This window comes from Acanthopagrus latus, chromosome 5 (assembly GCF_904848185.1).
Source record: "Acanthopagrus latus isolate v.2019 chromosome 5, fAcaLat1.1, whole genome shotgun sequence".
Taxonomy (NCBI): Eukaryota; Metazoa; Chordata; class Actinopteri; order Spariformes; family Sparidae; genus Acanthopagrus; species Acanthopagrus latus.
The window spans coordinates 232,563-252,096 of NC_051043.1; the positions used below are offsets into that span (position 1 = coordinate 232,563).

The following is a 19,534-nucleotide window of genomic DNA, read 5'->3' on the forward strand; positions in this document are numbered from 1 at the left end:
GATGAGCCGCCTTTCACCCGAGCGGGGGTGGATTGCTTCGGGCCCTTTGAGATTAAGCGTGGCAGAACTATGATTAAAAGGTACGGAGTAATCTTTACATGCCTGGCTGTGAGAGCTGTACACTTGGAGGTGTTGTCATCCTTGGACACGGACTCCTTTGTCCATGCCCTCAGACGCTTCGTGGCAAGGCGAGGTCAAGTGCTTGAGTTGCGGTCGGACAATGGGACAAACTTTGTCGGGGCCATGCGCGAATTGAGAGAGGCAGTAGGAAGATGGAACCATGTGCAGATCAGTGATGAACTCCTCCAGAAGGGTGTAAAGTGGAGATTTAACCCTCCTGCTGGGTCTCATCATGGTGGAGTGTGGGAGCGGTTAATAAGGTCTGTGCGTAAAGTCTTGAATTCCACCTTGAGGATACAGAACCTTGATGAAGAGGGCCTCCATACAGTTTTTTGTGAGGTTGAAGCCATCATCAACAGCCGCCCCATAACTAAAGCGTCGACTGACTTAAATGACTTGGAAGCACTGACACCCAACCATCTCTTGCTGTTGAAGTGCAAACCGTCATTACCACCAGGAGTGTTCCAGAAGGAAGATGTCTATGCTTGTCGACGTTGGAGGCAGGTCCAATACATGGCGGATTTGTTCTGGAGGCGATGGGTTAGAGAGTATTTGCCCCTGCACAATTCGTGGCTCAGTGGAAGAGTTGTGGAGGCGGAAAAGGATAGAAGGGGACATGTTCACAAGGTCCGGATCAGAACAAAAACTGGATTCTTGGACAGACCTATCACTAAAATATGTCTTCTTCAAGAAGCAGAGGATTCGGATGGAGCTGTAGGAATTACAACATAAATAACATAAAACTATTATTCCTATGAGTGCACAATTCAGTTATAATGCCTCTACGGTCAGTTTCTAAACAGTAATATGCAACACTGATTATCAGTGTTTAATTTTGCCTCCAACATAATTTGTCATTTATAATTATAGCCTGGGCATAATTAGGGGCCGGAATGTAGGAGCCAAAATTAGATATGTTTTTACTTTAATCATATGGTTTGGGTCTTTTCATATTTATGAATTGATTTGTGTGATTGGTGTTATTTTTTGTTCACTCGCTTTTCATTATTGTGTGTGGGTGACGGTGGGTGTGGGCGGTGCACAATTGGGAGCCTTACTAATTAGCTTTACCGGCACACCTGTGCAGGAATTTAGTATGGCGTAGGGTGAGCACGGGGAGGGCTATCTTTTGTGTACCGCACAGATCGCACAGATTGCACAGAAACTTTGTTATACTTTGCATCGCAATGAGTCTAAATAAGAAGTCAGTAAGCGTATGAAGATGGTAAACAATAAATGACGCAAACGGTGGATTACGAGTGTGGACATTGGATCATTCAAGTGCGCGTAAGACAATTGAACTGTTTCCCCTGCTTAGCCTACTGCGGCTTATGAACTTTGTTGGTCGCCAGTTAGCCGCAATACAGTGTCTTACTGAAATTAGTGCTGCATGCAAAACATTTTTTGTTTTGGTTGATGTCTGAGATTTCACCAAATTATTTGACAAGATACCACAGTTTTGCAAATGTGTTGTAATGTGCCTAAGAACGGTTCCTCACTGAATGAAATGAGCCAGAATTAGTTAAGATGCAGTTATGATAACAGCTGCTCAAATTCTGTAAATGCTAAGGGAAGGTGCCCCAAAGATTCCTCTCACTTCTCATTTAGTATGGTCCAGTGTGTAACCTTCCTATACGAAACAGAGGGAGGTAATTCTGTCACAAGAGGAAGCAACAATTAAAATCGGCCCACCATTTGACTGTTTCAGCCCCCCTAACAACAATTCACAATCAATTAAACATTTCAAGACTATTATAAATAGAATAACATAATTATTAAAATAAACTATTACATACATAGGCTTATTAACAGATCATAATCAGAAAGAAAAAGCATAATAAAATGTTGTAATTTAGGATTAATGAGCACGTTATGCCTGTCTTGCATTAATTACCGGGCGGCTGTAGCTCAGGAGGTAGATAGGGATGGGGCTGATCCGATCCAGTATCGGTATCGGAAATGTCCGATCCAACCTGTGAAGATTTTCGATCCATGTGTTCGATCTGTGTTTTTAATGCTGTCTGCTAAAATGACTCCACAAGTGATTCCTGTCGGCTAGTCTGCTAGGTGCTCCTGTACGATGTACAACACCACTAATCCAATTAAAAATTTTAAAAAGCACCATGTGAAAGAGCACAAGGAATTTTTAGCCAGGGGGCAGAAAGACGAAAGGAGCTGTCACGAATCACTTCTGCAGTCATTCCAAAAGAAAGGTAATCTCCAAGCAGACAACCTGAAAGCTAAAGGGATTACCAAGAAGTTGCTCAACTTCATCGTACCCAATGACCAACCGTTATTGGTGGAAAATGCAGGAGTTCTTGGCCTGATTGAACACTTGTGGCCACGGTATAGTTCACCATCAAGGAGATACTTATTAGACTGCACTACCTGAACTATACAATTGAGTGTCAACCAAGTTAGCTGAGAAGTTAAAAGGAGTTCCAGTCATGAGCTTTACTACAGATATTTGGACTTCAGATGTCTGCCCAATGTCATACTTGCCTGTAGAAAGAAGTTTATTTCAGCCTCAACAATAATGATGATAATAATAATAAAGCAAACAAAGCTCTGGTTTCAGAATAGTATTGGAATGGGCAGATATCCAAAAATGTGGACTGATGCATCCTTAGAGGTAGAGCGAGTCGTCTAGTAATCGTTAGGTCACTGGTTCAAATCCTCGCTCCTCCTAGCTACATGTCAGAGTGCCCATGAGCAAGATACTGAACCTCAAATTGCTCCTGATGAACAGCTGCCACCTTGTATGGCAGCCTCGGCCATCAGTCTATGAATGGGTGAATCTGACAAGTGCTATAAATCTGCTTTGAGCAGTCAGTAGACTGGAAACCTACTAGATAGAAATACGAGGCCATTTACCATCATTTGATTTATCAGAAAAAGATGTAATGCCACAACAAGTCATCAACATGGAATGAATGAATGAAAAATACAACCAGATAATGGGCCCTATTTAGATGTCTAAATAGCATGGTCTCAAGCACCGTGTGCTAGTGTGTTTAGGGCGTGTCCAAGTCCATTTTGCTAGTTAAATAATCTACATAATAACCCAGCAGCACCGAGATCCTCCCAGTGGCATTGGCAGGTAGTGGCACCGCAGTGGCAGTCTGTGGCAGTTTGCGGCAACCTGTGGCATGACCGTGGCATCTCCTGGCACCCATTCGGCAGTTCAGAAATGTCTCCCTTGACTCGCTGCCACTAAGGGCGAGGCCACATTTCCTGTGAAAACCCACTGGTCTGTGTTTGTTGGCTCGACAGTCACTCTGCGTTCAGGTGATTATTTAGAAGTATGTTCTACTTTTTAGTGCTAATTCTATTTACTTAAGCACTTCCGCCATGGAGTCATGATGAATAACAAATAAAAATATAACAGAAAATTCAGCTACTTGTTTACACATTTTAATGCACAAGTATTGCACAATTTCTCTTTGTTTTGCACTTCTTAATATTATCTAAATATATATTAATATCTGTTCCATACAGTAAATTTGAATGTAAAATACTGTACATATTGTACTATTCTTATATTTAATATTTATATATTCATATTTTATAGATTTTCCCTGTGTTTTTATTATTCTTGCATTTCTGAACTGCCAAGCGGGTGCCAGGAGAAGCCATGGACATGTCACAGGTCGCCCCAGACTGCCACTGCGGTGCCTCTACCTGCCAATACCACTGGGAGGATCTCGCTGTCTCTCTAATCTGGGTGCAAAGTGCACTGCAAGCAGGTGGTATTTAGACTCTTAATTAGTCATGAGCGCTTTGGTTGGAACATAAATTAAAACAAAAATGAAGTGTCGTCTCCTATTCCCTTGAGGAGATTCCCTCAAAGATGTGTCTCCTGGCTGCCGGACCCTCTGCCTTAGCATTTAACAATGATCCGTCTCTGTTTGACTGTATATGAAAAAATACACTGATATTTAACCAAAGAGGATGAAGAAGAGGAGCGCTGCTGCCTGTTCCTCTCTGTGTGTGCACGGATCTCAGTCCATGTATCATTTGCTATATTTTTGTAATGACTCGTCATCCCTGATTCAAGCATCACTAGCAAGCCGCCGCATTACCGCTGCAGTGGCGGTTCGCCAATTTTCTCCCGAAATTTCACCCCTCGTCGCATTCAAGATTTTCACACAGAGGACGGTGCAGAGAATTGGCGCAGGATCCCTGCACTCAAAGGGCAGTGTGAATGGGGCTACTATTACACATACAGACATGCAGCAGTGCTCACCTAAATATCAGTGTTTTGTTCATATTCTGTAAATTTGAGTTGTTAATTTGACAGACGATTGGGAAGCTGAACAAGCAGAGGGTCCCACAGCCACAGACCACATATGATAGTAAAGGCTGCTGACCCCTCCTCAGATTGGACAGTCACTTGTCCAGGAGAAGACACTGAAAATTACTCCAAAGAAAGATTACATCAAAATCTGTGTACAAGAGAGATGTAATACTTTCTCTGTGTCTCTGCCAAGCATGTGCAAGCAGGTGGGAGGGACAGAGTGAGGGGAGATCATCCATAAGTAAAAAGGGTGCTGATGGCTTTATTCTCACAGAAGGGTAAAAAAAAAAAAAGAAAGAAAGAAATAAGAAGAAAAGCTTAAAACATGTTGCCACAAATACTTGTTCAGCCATTAACATGTCAGGTTGGCCAGCCCACATCTAGTAAACGCTGCCAATTGTGACATCTAGACTTTCAATGATAGTGAGTGTATGTAAGTGACGTCTTTTCATAAATGCTTTATGACAGTCTTCCGACACAGACAGAACAGAGGGAAATACAAACAGATTTAGTTCATCAATAGTGAACACACATCAGTAAATAACAACAGTATTATGATGACATTTCCAGTAATGACCTAAATCCCTCTAAATGGAGCCCTTCCCCCTCTGCACATAATCTCTGTCTCACTGCTTGTAACAGATTTAAAGACCTACAGACCTACACTCTTTGGGGTTGCAGTAGCTCAGTGGCAGTAATGAGGATTTGGCTTTGGAACAGCACAGACCATTGCACGGGCTGTGGACTGGAAGCCTGAGAGGTTCCAGTTAACCTCCCAGGCACTATAATTTCCCAGTGAACCTTGAGCAAGGGACAAAAGCAAACTAGATGGGCACCTAACAATACGGCAGCCCCATCACTGTTATATTTTTCTCAATGACTGCATGTCAATAGGTCCAGTGTGTGAACAAACTACATTTCCAGCGGGGAGATTGATAAAGTAACTCCTGTTCTTCATTAGTCTGTGTCCATACATATTTACAGCAAAGAAATTAAAAGCTGATCACCCAACGGTGTTTTTTAATCTATTATTTATTATTTAAGAATTTTTAGAAGTAGACTGCGCATTTCCTGTACACAGAATCTTAATACTTTAGTTAATACCGATGCCTCTGTATGACCTACATAAAACCATCAGCAGCTTTGCCTATTTCTTAATGGTTATTCTTAATGCCAGCCACTGATTATGATTCAGACAAAGTGTTGTATGCCGTGTGTATGTCTACATTTATGTGTGTATGTATACATTTTACCAGGTCTAGTTTCAAAGGGAGCTGTGTGTTAGCCAGTTAAAAGGTAGCAATATTTTTGACATTCTGTGGTTATGGCTAAAACAAGGGAGGATTGGAGCGTACAACAGAATTGAGTCACCCTATTTTTATTGATGTTGTTCACCCCCTGAAAGGGCAATTTCAAGATGTGAATATGTGAAATTCTCTGTTGCGTTGAACATAGAAGCATAAACATAGCTTTTTTTTCCTGTCTGATTCATTAAGTGACATTAAAAATGAATTGGAATAATTAACTTTGCATCCAGATATTTCATTAGATATTCTATTGCACTGAAGCTATTATTGTCATTGTTATGTTAAAAAATAATTAGTGATTGCTTGGGCTGAATTTTCTCTATTCATACACATTCTGAATCACAATTTAGAGCTTGCATATGTTTATTTTTAGTTGCAAACGCAAGTAAAATGTTCACACTGTCGAGTCCTGCACTCAGCCAGACTAAATGCTACCACGAGTGGTGTGAGCTCCCCTGGAAGAGCCAGCTCAACTAACCCAGGCAGAGACACATAGTCGGCCCACCCTTAACTCTGTGAGCTCCATTTACTGGAATAATACCAATGTAAACCCATTTTCTGCAATTGGTTAAAATGGAATGTTTTGGGATCATCTTTTCTGCATGGCAGCCACCATGCAAAAATGGCACATTACCATATGTTAAAGATTGTTAACTGGAATTAAGTGTTTATCTTCATATAAATCACACAACCTCAACTGTGTAAAGAGTTAAAAGTTAAAGAGTACCAATGTTTAAAGTGCTCAATAAACTCAATTTAATAAATAAATAAATCTATACCGGGTGTAGTACAGGTTCAGAGTTAGGACAGTTGACTGACTAGACGCACCAAATCACTTAAATAAGTATTTTCTCACTCAAGCACTATCTCAAAAGCAGATACAAAAAACAAACAAACAAACACACACACACACACACACACACACACACACACACACACACACACACACACCTGACCACCACAACCCAATCAGCCCTCCCTAATGAGTCCCAGGCACTATAGTGAAATATAGTACGGGTAACATTGAATAAAATGTGCAAAGAAGGAATTGCAAACAAAACTGACTATTCTAGAATATTAGTTACAGCTAGTCTGTCACTAGGTCCCCACATCATCTACTGTGTGTTGCCAATGCTACCACGACATCTCAGAGTCCACTTTCTTTTAAAAATGTATGCCTGATGATGCGGTAACAGCTGTTTGAAATTCAATATGTTGATAAATGTTGATATTTGAGATCAGCCTACCTGTAGCTCTTCATCTTAAAGTGAAATCTTGTTACTCCCACAAAAATGACAATTGTTTTTCTCCATGGACACATTTTTGATGAGTGTCAGCTAAACTCGCTGTACACATTGCATTTCTTGTGACCAGCTTACTTCAAAATAAAATGTTTCAAATGTGAAGCTGCTTATGTGGGAAATGTTTGGATCGCATAACAAAGTAATAAACACTTTTTTAGTGGTGGGAAAACAGACTATGGAAATGCAGAATTCCTACCGTCTAAACGTCTAGTAGATCTTGGAGAATGTGTTGTACATGTTTTACAATCTGACCTGCTGAATATCAGGCACACTTGTGGGACCAATGAAAATGTTTAGTTGACTATACAGATGTTTGGTTGCGTGCATGACCAACATAGTTGCACCGTGCAGCCCTGAAAGACCTGCAGGTTTACTGGGATTCATCTTTGGTTTTTGCCATTAGATGTTAATCTGATGCCTTGTCATTAAACATAGTGTTTATTCAATCTAAAAATTTAATTACACAGCGCTGCCTGGTGTAGGAGTGCTGCTATAGGTAGCTGCTATGTGTATTACAAACTTTACACATTTTCTATCTTACAGTTAGAAGGGCAGGGATTAGTCCCCCACTCTTTGTTCCATGTTTTCAGATGACCTACACTACCTACATCCCTCCCCTCCCCCTCTAAAAGTACTCTTCTTCTAAGCACCATATGGCCAAAGATTAGAAAAGGCCCTATTTCAGTACATCAGAAATGTCACACTGTTACAGAATAAAAGGAGGAAACAATTCAGCTGAATTTAGCAGGGAGCAGACACATGTTGTGAGGGCAGCTGTCTACCATACTGCACCGTGGCGGATTCACACTGCAACCGGTGGGGACTGCCGGAAGGCGGCGCAAAACCAGATCGGAGCCGCAACGCAGCGGACCGTATCCAGTGGAAACTGGGCCGACTCATTAGCCATTCTCATGGCTAAAAACAATACACAAAGAAGCTAACGTTAGCATTGGGCTAATACGAGCTACAAATGCAGCGAATTTGGCAAACCTTACACATTTCATGAAAATAACAAATCCCCCCAAAACAAAACAAATCATTACCTGTCCAACAGAAAGAAAGCAACTTTTCCTGTCCTTCACATGCCCCAGTTGTCTCCACCACTCAAACGCCGCACCGATGGACTCGGGTCTGACTTCTTTCTTTACCCAGAGCCTATTTCGTAGCAGCCATTTCTGCCTCTGGCTTTCTTTTCCTCGCCTTTTTAGCGGGGTGAGCGGTTGCAAGTAACGCTGGCTGCATTTTCTCTGCCATTGTAACCAAATGACTCTCTTCTCCTGCAACTCCGTATTTCTGCAGAGGAGTGTGATAGATATTTTCGGCACCAGTGAAACGTGACGTGCGCACGCACGGAGGACGGAGGGACAGAGGGGGGCGCAGGCAGAACGAGACATGAAGGCATCTGACCAATCCGTGCTATTTGGACCGAAAAGCACGGGTTTGTCAGCTTTTTTTTTTTTGTCAGCAGGACCCCTGGGGCACACCAGCAGTAACCGTAGAGCATTCTGACAAAGATTTATTAAAACTCACATTGGGTTCTACTAGATAAGTAGGACTGGAACCATAAGAGTGCCAGTCCGTGAACACAAACGTGATGCTCCAGTCGTATTGAAGGCCAAACTTAAGTCAAAAACTAAAAGTAAGGAGGCTGATCCAGAGTCAGCAGTGACAAGTGTGTTAGGACAGTCTCGGTAGAGTGACAGGAGTGGAAAGCCGACTGAAAATTGTCAAAGAGATTATTGGCAGAAAGGTGGGCAGTCAGTTCATCAGCAACAATTCTCTCAAGTATTTTGGATAAAAAAGGGAAAGTGGAGACAGGTCGATAAATGGCAAGAACCAGTGGATCGCTATTGGGTTTCTTGAGGATTGGTTTAATGATTGTGGATTTATAGGTTAAGGGGACACACTCCTCAGAGAAGTGTTCAAGATGGCACGTATAGGGGCATTCAGAATAGGATAAAGTTCCTTAAAGAGGTCAGAAGGGATGGGATCAAGTGAACAAGTTGTTGGCTTTGAAGTGGCAACCATTGAAGCCAAGGCCTTAGCAGAAATGGGTTTGAACTGAGAGTGAACTCGTGGACCATGACACAGAGCACTGACCAGTCATGGCACTAGAGAGCTGCAGACTGATGATATTGTTCCTTATTTGGGAGGTTTTATCAGTGAAAACCTCTGGAAAATCATTAGCTGTAAAACAAGGGCTCAGAACAGGTGAAGAGTGTGTAAGCCTGGCAACAGTATTAAACACAACCCAATGATTGTTCTTATTGGTTTCAATCAAGTTGGAGAAATAAAAAGATCTGGCTGCAGAAAATGCATGTTTATAATGTTTAAAGCTAAGAGTCCAGGTGATTTAGTTTGAGTGCCTCTACTAGTTCTAAGAGGAGCAAAGGACTCGAATGATTCTAACAGTGCACTGTTTAGGCCATCTGTGGGGTTGTTGACAGACATAGCCGTGTTGGGGAATGACTCAAGTTTATCAGACAGAGGGACTTAACATGGTTGTTAATGGGACGAAAAGAGTGAGGGTTAGGTACAGAGCAAATAGTCTGTGCATGCATGAGAAGGTTAAAAAAGACACAAGAGTGATCCGAGACCGGGACCTGAAGAATAGAAGGGAGGCAAGCATTAATATCCTTTGTACAGACTAGATCCAAAGTATTACCAAGATTATGAGTGGGGCCAGTGACATGTTGGATGAAGTTGACACTACAAAGAAGATCTAGAAATTTGGTTGCTTTGGAATCCAAAACATAATTAATATGAAAATTCAGGTCACCAAGCAGAAATATTTTGTATGTTTAATCAAAGTGGTAGATAAAAATTCAGAGAACTCAGTTTAAAAAAATGGGATTATACCTGGCTGGTCTATAAATGAGTAATGCCAGGATATGTTGGCGGTTTCATAAGCATGGCCAGGCACTCAAAAGATGTAAAGTTACCAAGTGAACATACTATAAAGGAAAACTGGTTAGAGAGGACAACCACAAGTCCCCCACCCGTTTTGTCTTTCCTAGCAGAGAATAAGAAGCTATAGTCAAGGGGGGACACCTCAATAAGAACAGCACTGGCAGTGGAGGAAAGCCAAAGCTCAGTGAGGAAAAAGAAATGCAAGCCATAGTGAGTAATAAAATGTAATATAAAATGTCTTGCTGGAGAGTGACCTAATGTTAAGTAAAGCACAACTGAGGTGGACAGGGGGAAGAGCTGGAGGGACAGGAACTGTTTTTATACTAATTAGGTTAGACGTGACCCTCCCATGAGTGGTGTGATTAACTTTACTAGAATCAGGGTTGTTGCTATGAGGACAGTGAAAGCGTTTAGACAGGATATAATGCCTGTCAGTAACAATAATAGGGATAAGAGAGCAGATAGGTGTTGGAACTGATATTAGAAAAGAGGTATGAGGATCTGTTAAAAGTTTTGCAGCTGCAAAATAACTAGGTGGAGTAAGGGGGCCAGAAGCAGAGACAGCGCAAACACTAAAAGTGACAGCAGGACCCACACTGTCAGAGACAGTGTTGTGACAGGAAGACACTGTGTGCAGGGCAGGGTCTTGGTGGGAAAATCATCATTTCAGGCTAAAAGCAATTAAATTAATAAAATTGTTAATCTGCAAGACCCTTTCCTATTCAAATGTAAACCATCAGATTTGAACATGTCACGCTCAGTCCAAAAATAATCAAAATTGCTAATAAAAACCCAGGCCTGTTGTAGTGGTGAAGTTCTGCATCCATGTGTGCAGACTAAAAAGTCGACTAAAACGCTCTGAGCTGTTGAGCAGGGTAGGACTCAAGATCATGGTAAAGTCTGAAGGAGACATGACATCATTTGTGCTGGTGTAACAGAACAGTGTGAACAGACAGATGGAGATTAAGGAGGACAGGTATCAGTTCTATGAAGTCAGTAGTAATCCCACCGGAGAGACAGTAAGTGAAAGAGCCTGGGATATGCACATTTCTGATCATAGAGCCACTGATTATAAGAATTTCAGGGGGTCGATTCTTGCAGCCATTGTCATAGACCGACAATTAGGGGACAAAAACAGATGGGAGGAGCCAAGGCTATCTGTAACAGTAGAAGAGGGATTAAAGTCACCTGCACAGATGACGTCATCATTGAGCGTCGAAGGGATCGGAACCACGTTAGGCCGTGGGAACCTTGGCTGCGGGGCAGGGAGAGGAGGCCAGCTCTCTGAGAAGGATCCTGATGAAGGGGATGAACACCTTGGATGTTTACCCTGGGACACCAGTTTGCTAGTTGGAGGGGTGTGACACTTTCTGCTTCGGGTGTTTGGCAGGGCTGATTGCTCCAGAGCAGAGCATGAGCATGTAGCCAATAGCTCAGTTAACTTCTCCAGTGGGGTGAAGAAGTTGGACAACAGGATGGGATCGTTGTCATATTCTTCCATGCCAGGGAAAAACAAGGGGAGAGAGACTGGTCTCCCCTTCCTAACAACAATCGCCCAGGAGGGAGGGAGCATCCGATGTGCGGTGGACAGTGTTGGCCAAGCTGGAACTATCCTGCTGCAATGTTTCCACCCGGACAAGGAGCGAGGATTGGCGCTCGAGAACTTCATCCAGGTGGGTCGCAATGGAGCATAGCTCGGACTTCATCTGGACATTTCTCCATGCCTCTCAGCTGGGGAGGAGCGTCGCTGACCTTCTACAGACAGGTCCATGTTGCTTACTTGTTGAACAGAGGCAGCTATCCTTAAAATCTCAGCAGAGTTGAGCAGCAGCTCACAGGAAAATGCCAGGTCTGCTGTTATTGTTGCTCCAGTTTTTTCAGGAATACCTCCAGTCTTTCACTGGATACACCCCAAAGTACTCTTTTGGCACAGAGGATAAATCAAATGTGAGTGAGACATTACATTAGCTATGAAAACGACATGCACTCACAGTACATAGCCTGTGAGCTTGTACTGTTCAAAATATAGTGTATACTTAAACGGATAAACATTTTAACTGTGCTTTCTTTAAGGTGGCTAAAATTAGTTTTGTTGTCAGTGCAGGAGCAGTAGCAGTACATAGCTCTGCTTCTTGATCAGTGTTAAACACAGAGGGAGAACAGATGCAGGTATCTTCTACTGCAGGTAATACATTGACTAGGGAGAGGTACCTCATACAACCCCAAATAAAAAGACCCAAACTATCTCTTTAGGGTGGACAGTTAAAGCCACAGTATGTAATGTAAATGTGGCAAACTCATTAAAGTGATTCAAAAGAATGCTTGATTTTTGAGTCTCATTCTCAGGCTTTCAGATACAGTGCATGCACGGTCCCACCAAATCCCAGGTGGCGATTCATCACATCCTTACTAAGAAATAAACATTTTGATTTATTCTTCAAGAGCAAATGGAAAGACTTCATGGAAACAAATTACTTATCAGACCAATTCACCAACATTGATCTAGGAAACAGCTATAATAGTACTGAAGTTGACTGACTTGTGCTTGGCTGTGGTTTTGTAGAGGGTCAGGGTCCATCCAATGATGCTCCATCTCAGGAGGTCATGGATGCATGCCCTAAAGAGCAGTTGCTCATTATTCACTAGAGGTCGTTAGAGACAGGCTTGATCAAGCTAGGCATGTTGAGTAAAAGTAGTTCTAAAAAGGAGAACAGGGAGCTTAGCAAGCCAAATTTGATTTGTACTGTAGCACAACCTATCCCTGAATGACCTCACATTTTACAGCAGCGTTGGTGATTGATGGCTGACGGCACCACCAAAAATCTAGTGTTTCAATCGTGTTTAGAAGATAACAGTGGCATTTTATTAATGGCCACAAAGTTTGCAGCTGCTTTTTGAAAATAGCTTACCAGTTTCATGCTTTGTATTCTGACCTCAATGCTTAATTCAACCTAGAAATTTCACAGCACTTCAACATGTGTATTTTTCCACTTGGCAAGCCAACCAAATGTGACATGGGGGGCGTGGCAAAATCCTGACAGCCTTAAAATTAAATGATACAGCTCCCAGGTCCATCCTTCTTCCTCTCTGCTGTGCTGCAGCCCTGCCTTCAAAGCCCCTCCCCACAGAGAAGCCTGTTGTGCATGAGCTAGCTTGTAACCACAGTAACAGAGGACACCAGATAACCAAGATGTCTCATTCAAAATAACAACAACAACAACAACAACATAAGCCCTGATTGTTCTATTTTGGATCAATACAACTAAATTACAATGTACCCGCGTAGTAACCCACGTAAAGTCTTTCTAAAGACAAACACATCAACCGACAGCAGGTTCAGGGTCGACTCGGTTTACGACTCGGTTTACGGCACAAGCGACATTCAGCAGACATGGACCACGGCCTGCAGAGGTAAACACGGTGGGAAGTTACTATCTCGCCTCCATCCTCCCCAGGACCTCCAGCTGACCAACGCATTCTCCATCACGCTGACAGCAGGTGCATCCATCACGGCAATATGTGCCCGCCACCAACCCTCTCCATCGCACTGACAGTGGGTGCCACCATCACGTCCATCGGCATTTTGCGCCCGCCTGCGACCCTCTCCTTCACGCCGACAGTGGTGCCACCATCACGGCCAGGCTAGCTCTGACAGAATCAATATGCAAGTTATCATTTTATGTGCACATGCAGCATAGATGATTCAGTTATTTCATAACTAAAGCCAATCCACAGCTGGCATTATCCTTCACAACTGATAAAAATTGGGCAGATGGAGTCATTGGGGAGCCTGCACAGGGGAGGGGGAATGCCCAGTGCGCACTGTGTGAGGGAGGGGGGCTGCTAGCAATGCATGAGGATGATAGACACTTCTCAGTCACTCCACTTGGCTCTGATTGGTTGTGTTCACCTGGGAGCAATGGATTCTTGCAAACCAATTTACAGCCACTGGGTGGACCCACAGACAGTAGATTTTTACACAGCTGACCTGTATCTTATTCTACTATTGATCATGATGACAATTCTAGCAAATAACAAAAAAAATGTTACAGAATACAGCTTTAAGATGTAAAACATTAACAAAGAGAAAGGGAAACCCGCTGCTGCTACACTTTTATTTTATTTTCCAAAAATTAAGTACTTTTTTTTATTTTATTCTCACTACTTTATTTTTAAATTCAAAATATTAAACAGAACAGTAATATCACCATTTATGTCCCAAATAATGGAGAACTGAAACTGACAGAATTAACAAAAATAACTGAATACATGGTTCAATAGATAAATGAACATTGCCATTACATGCATCAAAAATATATAAAAATACATTGGTGTTAATCAATTTATAAAATGAGACATGAAGCCACAAAGAAATGGTTTAAAGGTGCTTTTTGTAAGAAAAGTTTCTTTTTGAGTCTCAATCCCACCTCGTCAAATGCCGACACATTGGGATTGTAGTTCAGGGCATCTGCCATCCCAATGCATCAGCTTTAGACGAGTTGAGAATGCCTCTTATAAGTCACCTTTTCTTACAAATTGGTCCTTTGAGCCAAAGCCCAGACCTCAATCCAATACAGAATTTGTGGCTGAACTTTAAAGGGCTGTTCACCCCCGATCCCTGTGCGACCTGACAGAGCTTGAGCAGTTTTGCAAAGAATGGAGTAAAAGTGCTGTGTCCAGATGTGCAGGCCTGACTGAGATCTGTCCACACTGACTCTGTGCTGTGATTGCTGCCAAAGGTGCATCTACAGAATATTGATTTGAGGGAGAGAATACTTATAAATTTTATTTGTGTTGATTACACTTCAGAAGAAAAGATAGCAGCATAAGATGTGGAAAGTAAAATTGATTTGATCAGATATATTAAAAAATACAAATTTACAACATTTGCTGCTGCTAAGGACTGGAAGAATAGCATTATCATACTATTATGATAGTAGTTCTGTGGTAGATAGTGGTTCTGAGAGACAGGCAGACATCTCCAAACCTGGGCAGAGAAACCACAAGAGGTCATCAAGATGTGCGTTTTTTAGGGGGCCAAGCCAGAGGGGCCGAGGGAATGTTAGGGACGTAGGGTTTCCTAAGACCAGCGGTGCTAGGAAACCTATTGTAATTGTAAGGATTTGTGATTTTATTTTTTCTCTGGCTAGAAGTGGTGCTGCAAGCTAAACCGTGCAAGGGAGGGCGGTGCAATTTGGAGGGTTGGTCCCGACTCCTGCAAATATCTCAGACACAAAAAACTGCATAGATCCGCCAGCAGGGGGCCCTATAACCTAGGCCAATGCATTTTTGCCTATAACTCCCACACTGTATGTCAAGTTTATATCTCTTGAATGGCTACACCGATTTTTATGAAATTTGGTCGGTATGATGTAAGGCCAATCCTGACACCATATCTTGAACACACACATCCAAATCGGTACACATTAAGCCTTTTGCACTTCCAGTGCACTTCCCATTATAGCGAATACCACAGCTCAGACGTTGGCCTGTGTCCTCACTTTTGCCCCGAGCCCATCATCCTTTGGGGCCAACTTACGTGGGCTCTGCAGTGTGCAGGGTGTGGAGGGGGGGCCTTGGTGCCCATTCATAACTGCTTACAGTTCTAGTTAGGGCCCGAGCAGGTCGCAGACCTGTGAGGTCCCTATTGTAATTGAAAGAGAGAGAATTATTCTTCTGCGGTTTAACTGCTGTTTTGGAAGCCTGAACATACCCCAAAACTCACCAAATTTGGAATATGCGTCACATCCAGCTAAAAATGTGGTAATTTAATGTCATTGGGTGTGGGCGTGAACTGCAGGCTCTGTAGCGCCCCCTATTGTTCTTGCCTGCCTCCCATGTGCGCATAGATGAAATTTGCTACGCAGATTCATCATGAACAGACACACAAAAAAGTCAGGGGGACCGATACCGTCACTCCAACAGGAAGTCAGCCATTTTGATGTGTGGTGGCATTTTTCCCAAATTCATGCCTACTTTGAAAACTTGTCCTAGAGCTTAAAATACCACAGTCTTCACACTCAATCAGTATCATCTTCATGGCTTGAAGAGGAAAAGTTATGGAAATGTTTTGGCTACGTCATATCTGGTGGGCGTGATGGTGGAAAGTATTTTTTTTCCTTCACTGTGAAGCATCAAGTCTTTATAACTTCAACATACAATTTCCCATCTACACCAAAATGCACATACATGTAGACGGTGTTGCCCCAAATACACCTCAGCATCAATACTAAGTCGGCCATTTTGATTGTGGCTGCCATTTTGAAATATTTCCAATCCTCGCTCTGTAATGATATCCTCCAACAGATTTCACACAACAAACTTCACAGTCAGTCAGAATCATCCTCAGACCTTGAAGATGAAAACCTGTCAAAAGCTTTTGCCTACGTCATACCTCGTCCTCGTAACTTCAGCATGCAATTCCCCTTCTCTCTCAGGAATGTAGAGGGAGTCGCCCAGAATATATCTGTGCCTCAAAACAGTGTCATCATCACAGTGCCACCCACTGGACACAGGAAGTCAGACAAAAAACATCATAATGTAATACCCTGCCTCCTACTTGCAGATACAGGAACAAAATTTGGTGTGCATATTTGTCATGAGCAGATGCACAAAAAACCCTCTTGGACCCATACTGTCAGTCCAACAGGAAGTCATCCACTTTGATGTGAAACGTCATTTTATGCATCCTTTGAAATCTATCTTGTCCTAGAGATTAAATACCACAGTCTTCACATTACCTCAGTAACAGTATCATCTTCATGCATTGAAGATCAAAGTTATACCTGGTGGCCGCGATGGTGGAAACCATTTTTTTCCTTCGCCGATGAGGCATCGAGGCTGTATAATTTCAACATACAATTTCCAATCTTCACCAAATTATTCAGGAATGTAGAGGGAGTCACCCTCAATATATATGTGCATCAAAACTGTGTTATATCCATAGCGCCACCCACTGGACACAGGAAGTCAGGCAAACATCATCCGATTGAGATGACGTTTACTGTTTGTTTTCTCCCCAGCATGACATGCAAGTAACAGATGAGCATGCAGTCCAACGGCGCCGCAGCCTGACGTGCACGGACAGCGAGGGGCCGTTCATCACTGCTTGCAGCTTTAATTTTGTTTTGTTGTTTTGACATGACGTTTACTGCTTGTTTTCTCCCCAGCATGACATGCAAGTAACAGGTGAGCATGCAGTCCAACGGCGCCGCAGCCTGACGTGCACAGACAGCGAGGGGCCGTTCATCACTGCTTGCAGCTTTAATTTTGTTTAGTTTTTTTGACATTTAAATGGCCTTAACCTTAAACCTTTACCACTGTCTCAATTTTCCATTTTATCAGCAGTGTTTGATGGCATTCTTCATGTTTTCCTAATTTCCTATTCAAGTGAATGAATCACTTTATCACCAGAGAATTACAAATGTATGATTTTCTGTAAATTTGCTAAATATATGCATCGTGTGATGTCCTGTTTACAAAGAACACTCTGGATGTAAAAAGCTATTAAAGTATGTTAGAGTGAAGACACGTTGAAGCTGTAGATAGGGGAGGACGAGAAAAACAACGACAGGAGTAACACAGAGCAGATATGTCCTCAGCAGAAGCATAAGCTATTCCAGTCTAGAGGCAATTAACTCATCTGAATGATGCCTGTGATGAAAAAGGACAGACACAGTCATAGTCAATGTCTGTGAAATTGGTGCAGAATATGATATTACATTTCATCTATAGAATTGAAAAAAAAACTATGCCAACATATAGCTATAGTATGCTTCTCATATGAAAGCAGGGTTGTTTGGTGCATTTTAAATGAATCAAGATGTGGTCAGAAGGAAGTCCCAGGCAAATACGTCAAAAGTAATTTTAGTGTACATAGATTTTTAAGTGTTTAATTCGCGGGTTTAAATTTGAAGATATCCCATGTAAATTTAAATATGTGGTTAGGAAAAAGAGCCAACCGTTCAGAAAATGACTGGAATCGGTCTGACTCCGTTTTGGGTTGATGGGCGACTTGATTCGTGTCTTGGGCGTCGTGACTGAAAGTAAGTTTGTATCCCAGTGGTATCCATAGTATGACAACGACACGCGTTCAACACACTGTAAACTGCATCAGCTTTTCGCCGTTATCCTTTATTTACTTTGGTCTATATGTTTCAGAAAGTGTCAGATTGTAAATTAATCCACATTGAAAATAAATTGCAGAGTAGGCTTCACTGTAACGTTAGTTAACTTACCTTTGGGTTAACGTTATAAGATCATGGAGTTCGAAGGCGTTCAAAAGGTTAGTAGGAATCCGTCATTTGTTTTTTCCACGAATGTGTTGATACTGACGTTAGTCCTCCAAAACTTCACATTCGTTAAATCCGTGCAAAAAATAAAAATAGCGTTTAGCTACTCTTCAGTCTTCGAAAGTCAATTCAACAGATATCCACGGCAGGAAACCCGATCAAAGAAGCCGAAATGTTCTTGATCTGTAGTCACTAATGTACGGCGTTTTTTTCCTCCAAAGGTAAGGATGATAGCCTTTGCTTTGCGGAGTTGATTGAGTTGATGGGCTTTCATTCGGCTACCCTGCTGTAGTCTGCAGGCTGAGGGCGGAGTCAACATGTCCACAGTTTGTGGAGACGGCTGTTTTGCATGGAGCCGCCCCCAGGCATTGGTGCTACCAGGCTCCAGTAAACGGCTATGTGACGTCAACCAAAGCGTCCGATCAAATGCTAGACCTACGATGAATCCTTAACTCACTGAAAACAAATGTAATTCATAGATCTTGTGTAGTTCGCTTTTTGAAGTTACTGTTTATTTGATGATGAAAATGAGTTAGATAGGCCATTGCTGTTATTCGGTAACGTTAGATCTTTATTAAATGTGAACTCAGTGGGTAACACGATCGCTTCAGTATAACGTTAACAGTAAGAGTGCCGTTGTGTGTTTATGAAATTAGCTGATGTGGCATTCAGCCGAAACGAAGCTACTTTGATTTTGTTTGTGACTATTCAGGTTAACTCGGTTAACTCGGTCTCTACCTGCTGGATAAGTTCGGTACCACATTCACTACACGGCGCCATATTAGATGTCATTACGTTGCTGCGGACGAAGTGGCGGAAAGCTAACAGTTCTGTAGATGACAAGGTGTACACAGGCTGCCGTGCTCACTCCTCATAGCACTCGTTGTAACCGCTTTATGGTTGACAAGAAATTGTGTCAAACATCTCGGGCAGTGTAGTCCGAGACGTGCTGTTTTCGTCGTTGCTTAGCTAAGTTGCCTGCAGACATGACTTCCCTGACTGTGCGGAGTTCGGGCCTCGTGCAGAGGCGGACCGAAGCCTCGCGCAACGCCGCTGACAAAGACCGTCCATCCGGCCAGGAGGATCTCGAGCCCCGGCGGGGAGACGAAGTGGACGATGACGATACCGGAGATTCCAAAGAAACACGCCTCACCTTGATGGAAGAGGTGCTGTTGTTAGGATTGAAAGACCGAGAGGTAATAACATACATGTTCTTGCACTCAGCGCCGTAAAAATTAAGGTAATACTTATACCATGGACAGTAAGCTATGCTAACGTTAGCTATGTTTTCCTACCCGTTATAGC

The 19,534-nt window shown here is 42.5% G+C and overlaps 2 protein-coding genes across 8 annotated transcripts in view; one reads left to right on the forward strand and one right to left on the reverse strand.

Annotated features, from left to right (window-relative positions):
* The window catches only part of pdzd2 (PDZ domain containing 2), a 122,751-nt gene extending 104,272 nt beyond the window's left edge, over positions 1–18,479 (reverse strand). For all 5 annotated transcript variants that reach the window (XM_037096909.1, XM_037096905.1, XM_037096907.1 and 2 more), the window contains exon 1: positions 18,176–18,479. The gene's annotated coding sequence lies outside the window, so the exon portion shown is untranslated. The remainder of the gene's footprint in view (positions 1–18,175) is intronic.
* Positions 18,480–18,658: 179 nt separating this feature from the next.
* golph3 (golgi phosphoprotein 3) overlaps positions 18,659–19,534 on the forward strand; it is a 34,323-nt gene continuing 33,447 nt past the window's right edge. The window contains exon 1 of one of the 3 annotated variants that reach the window (XM_037096912.1): positions 18,659–19,425. In XM_037096912.1, coding sequence (XP_036952807.1) covers positions 19,216–19,425 — 210 coding nt within the window. In that variant the 5' untranslated portion in view covers positions 18,659–19,215. The remainder of the gene's footprint in view (positions 19,426–19,534) is intronic. The other 2 variants (XM_037096913.1, XM_037096914.1) reach the window with 2 other exon arrangements.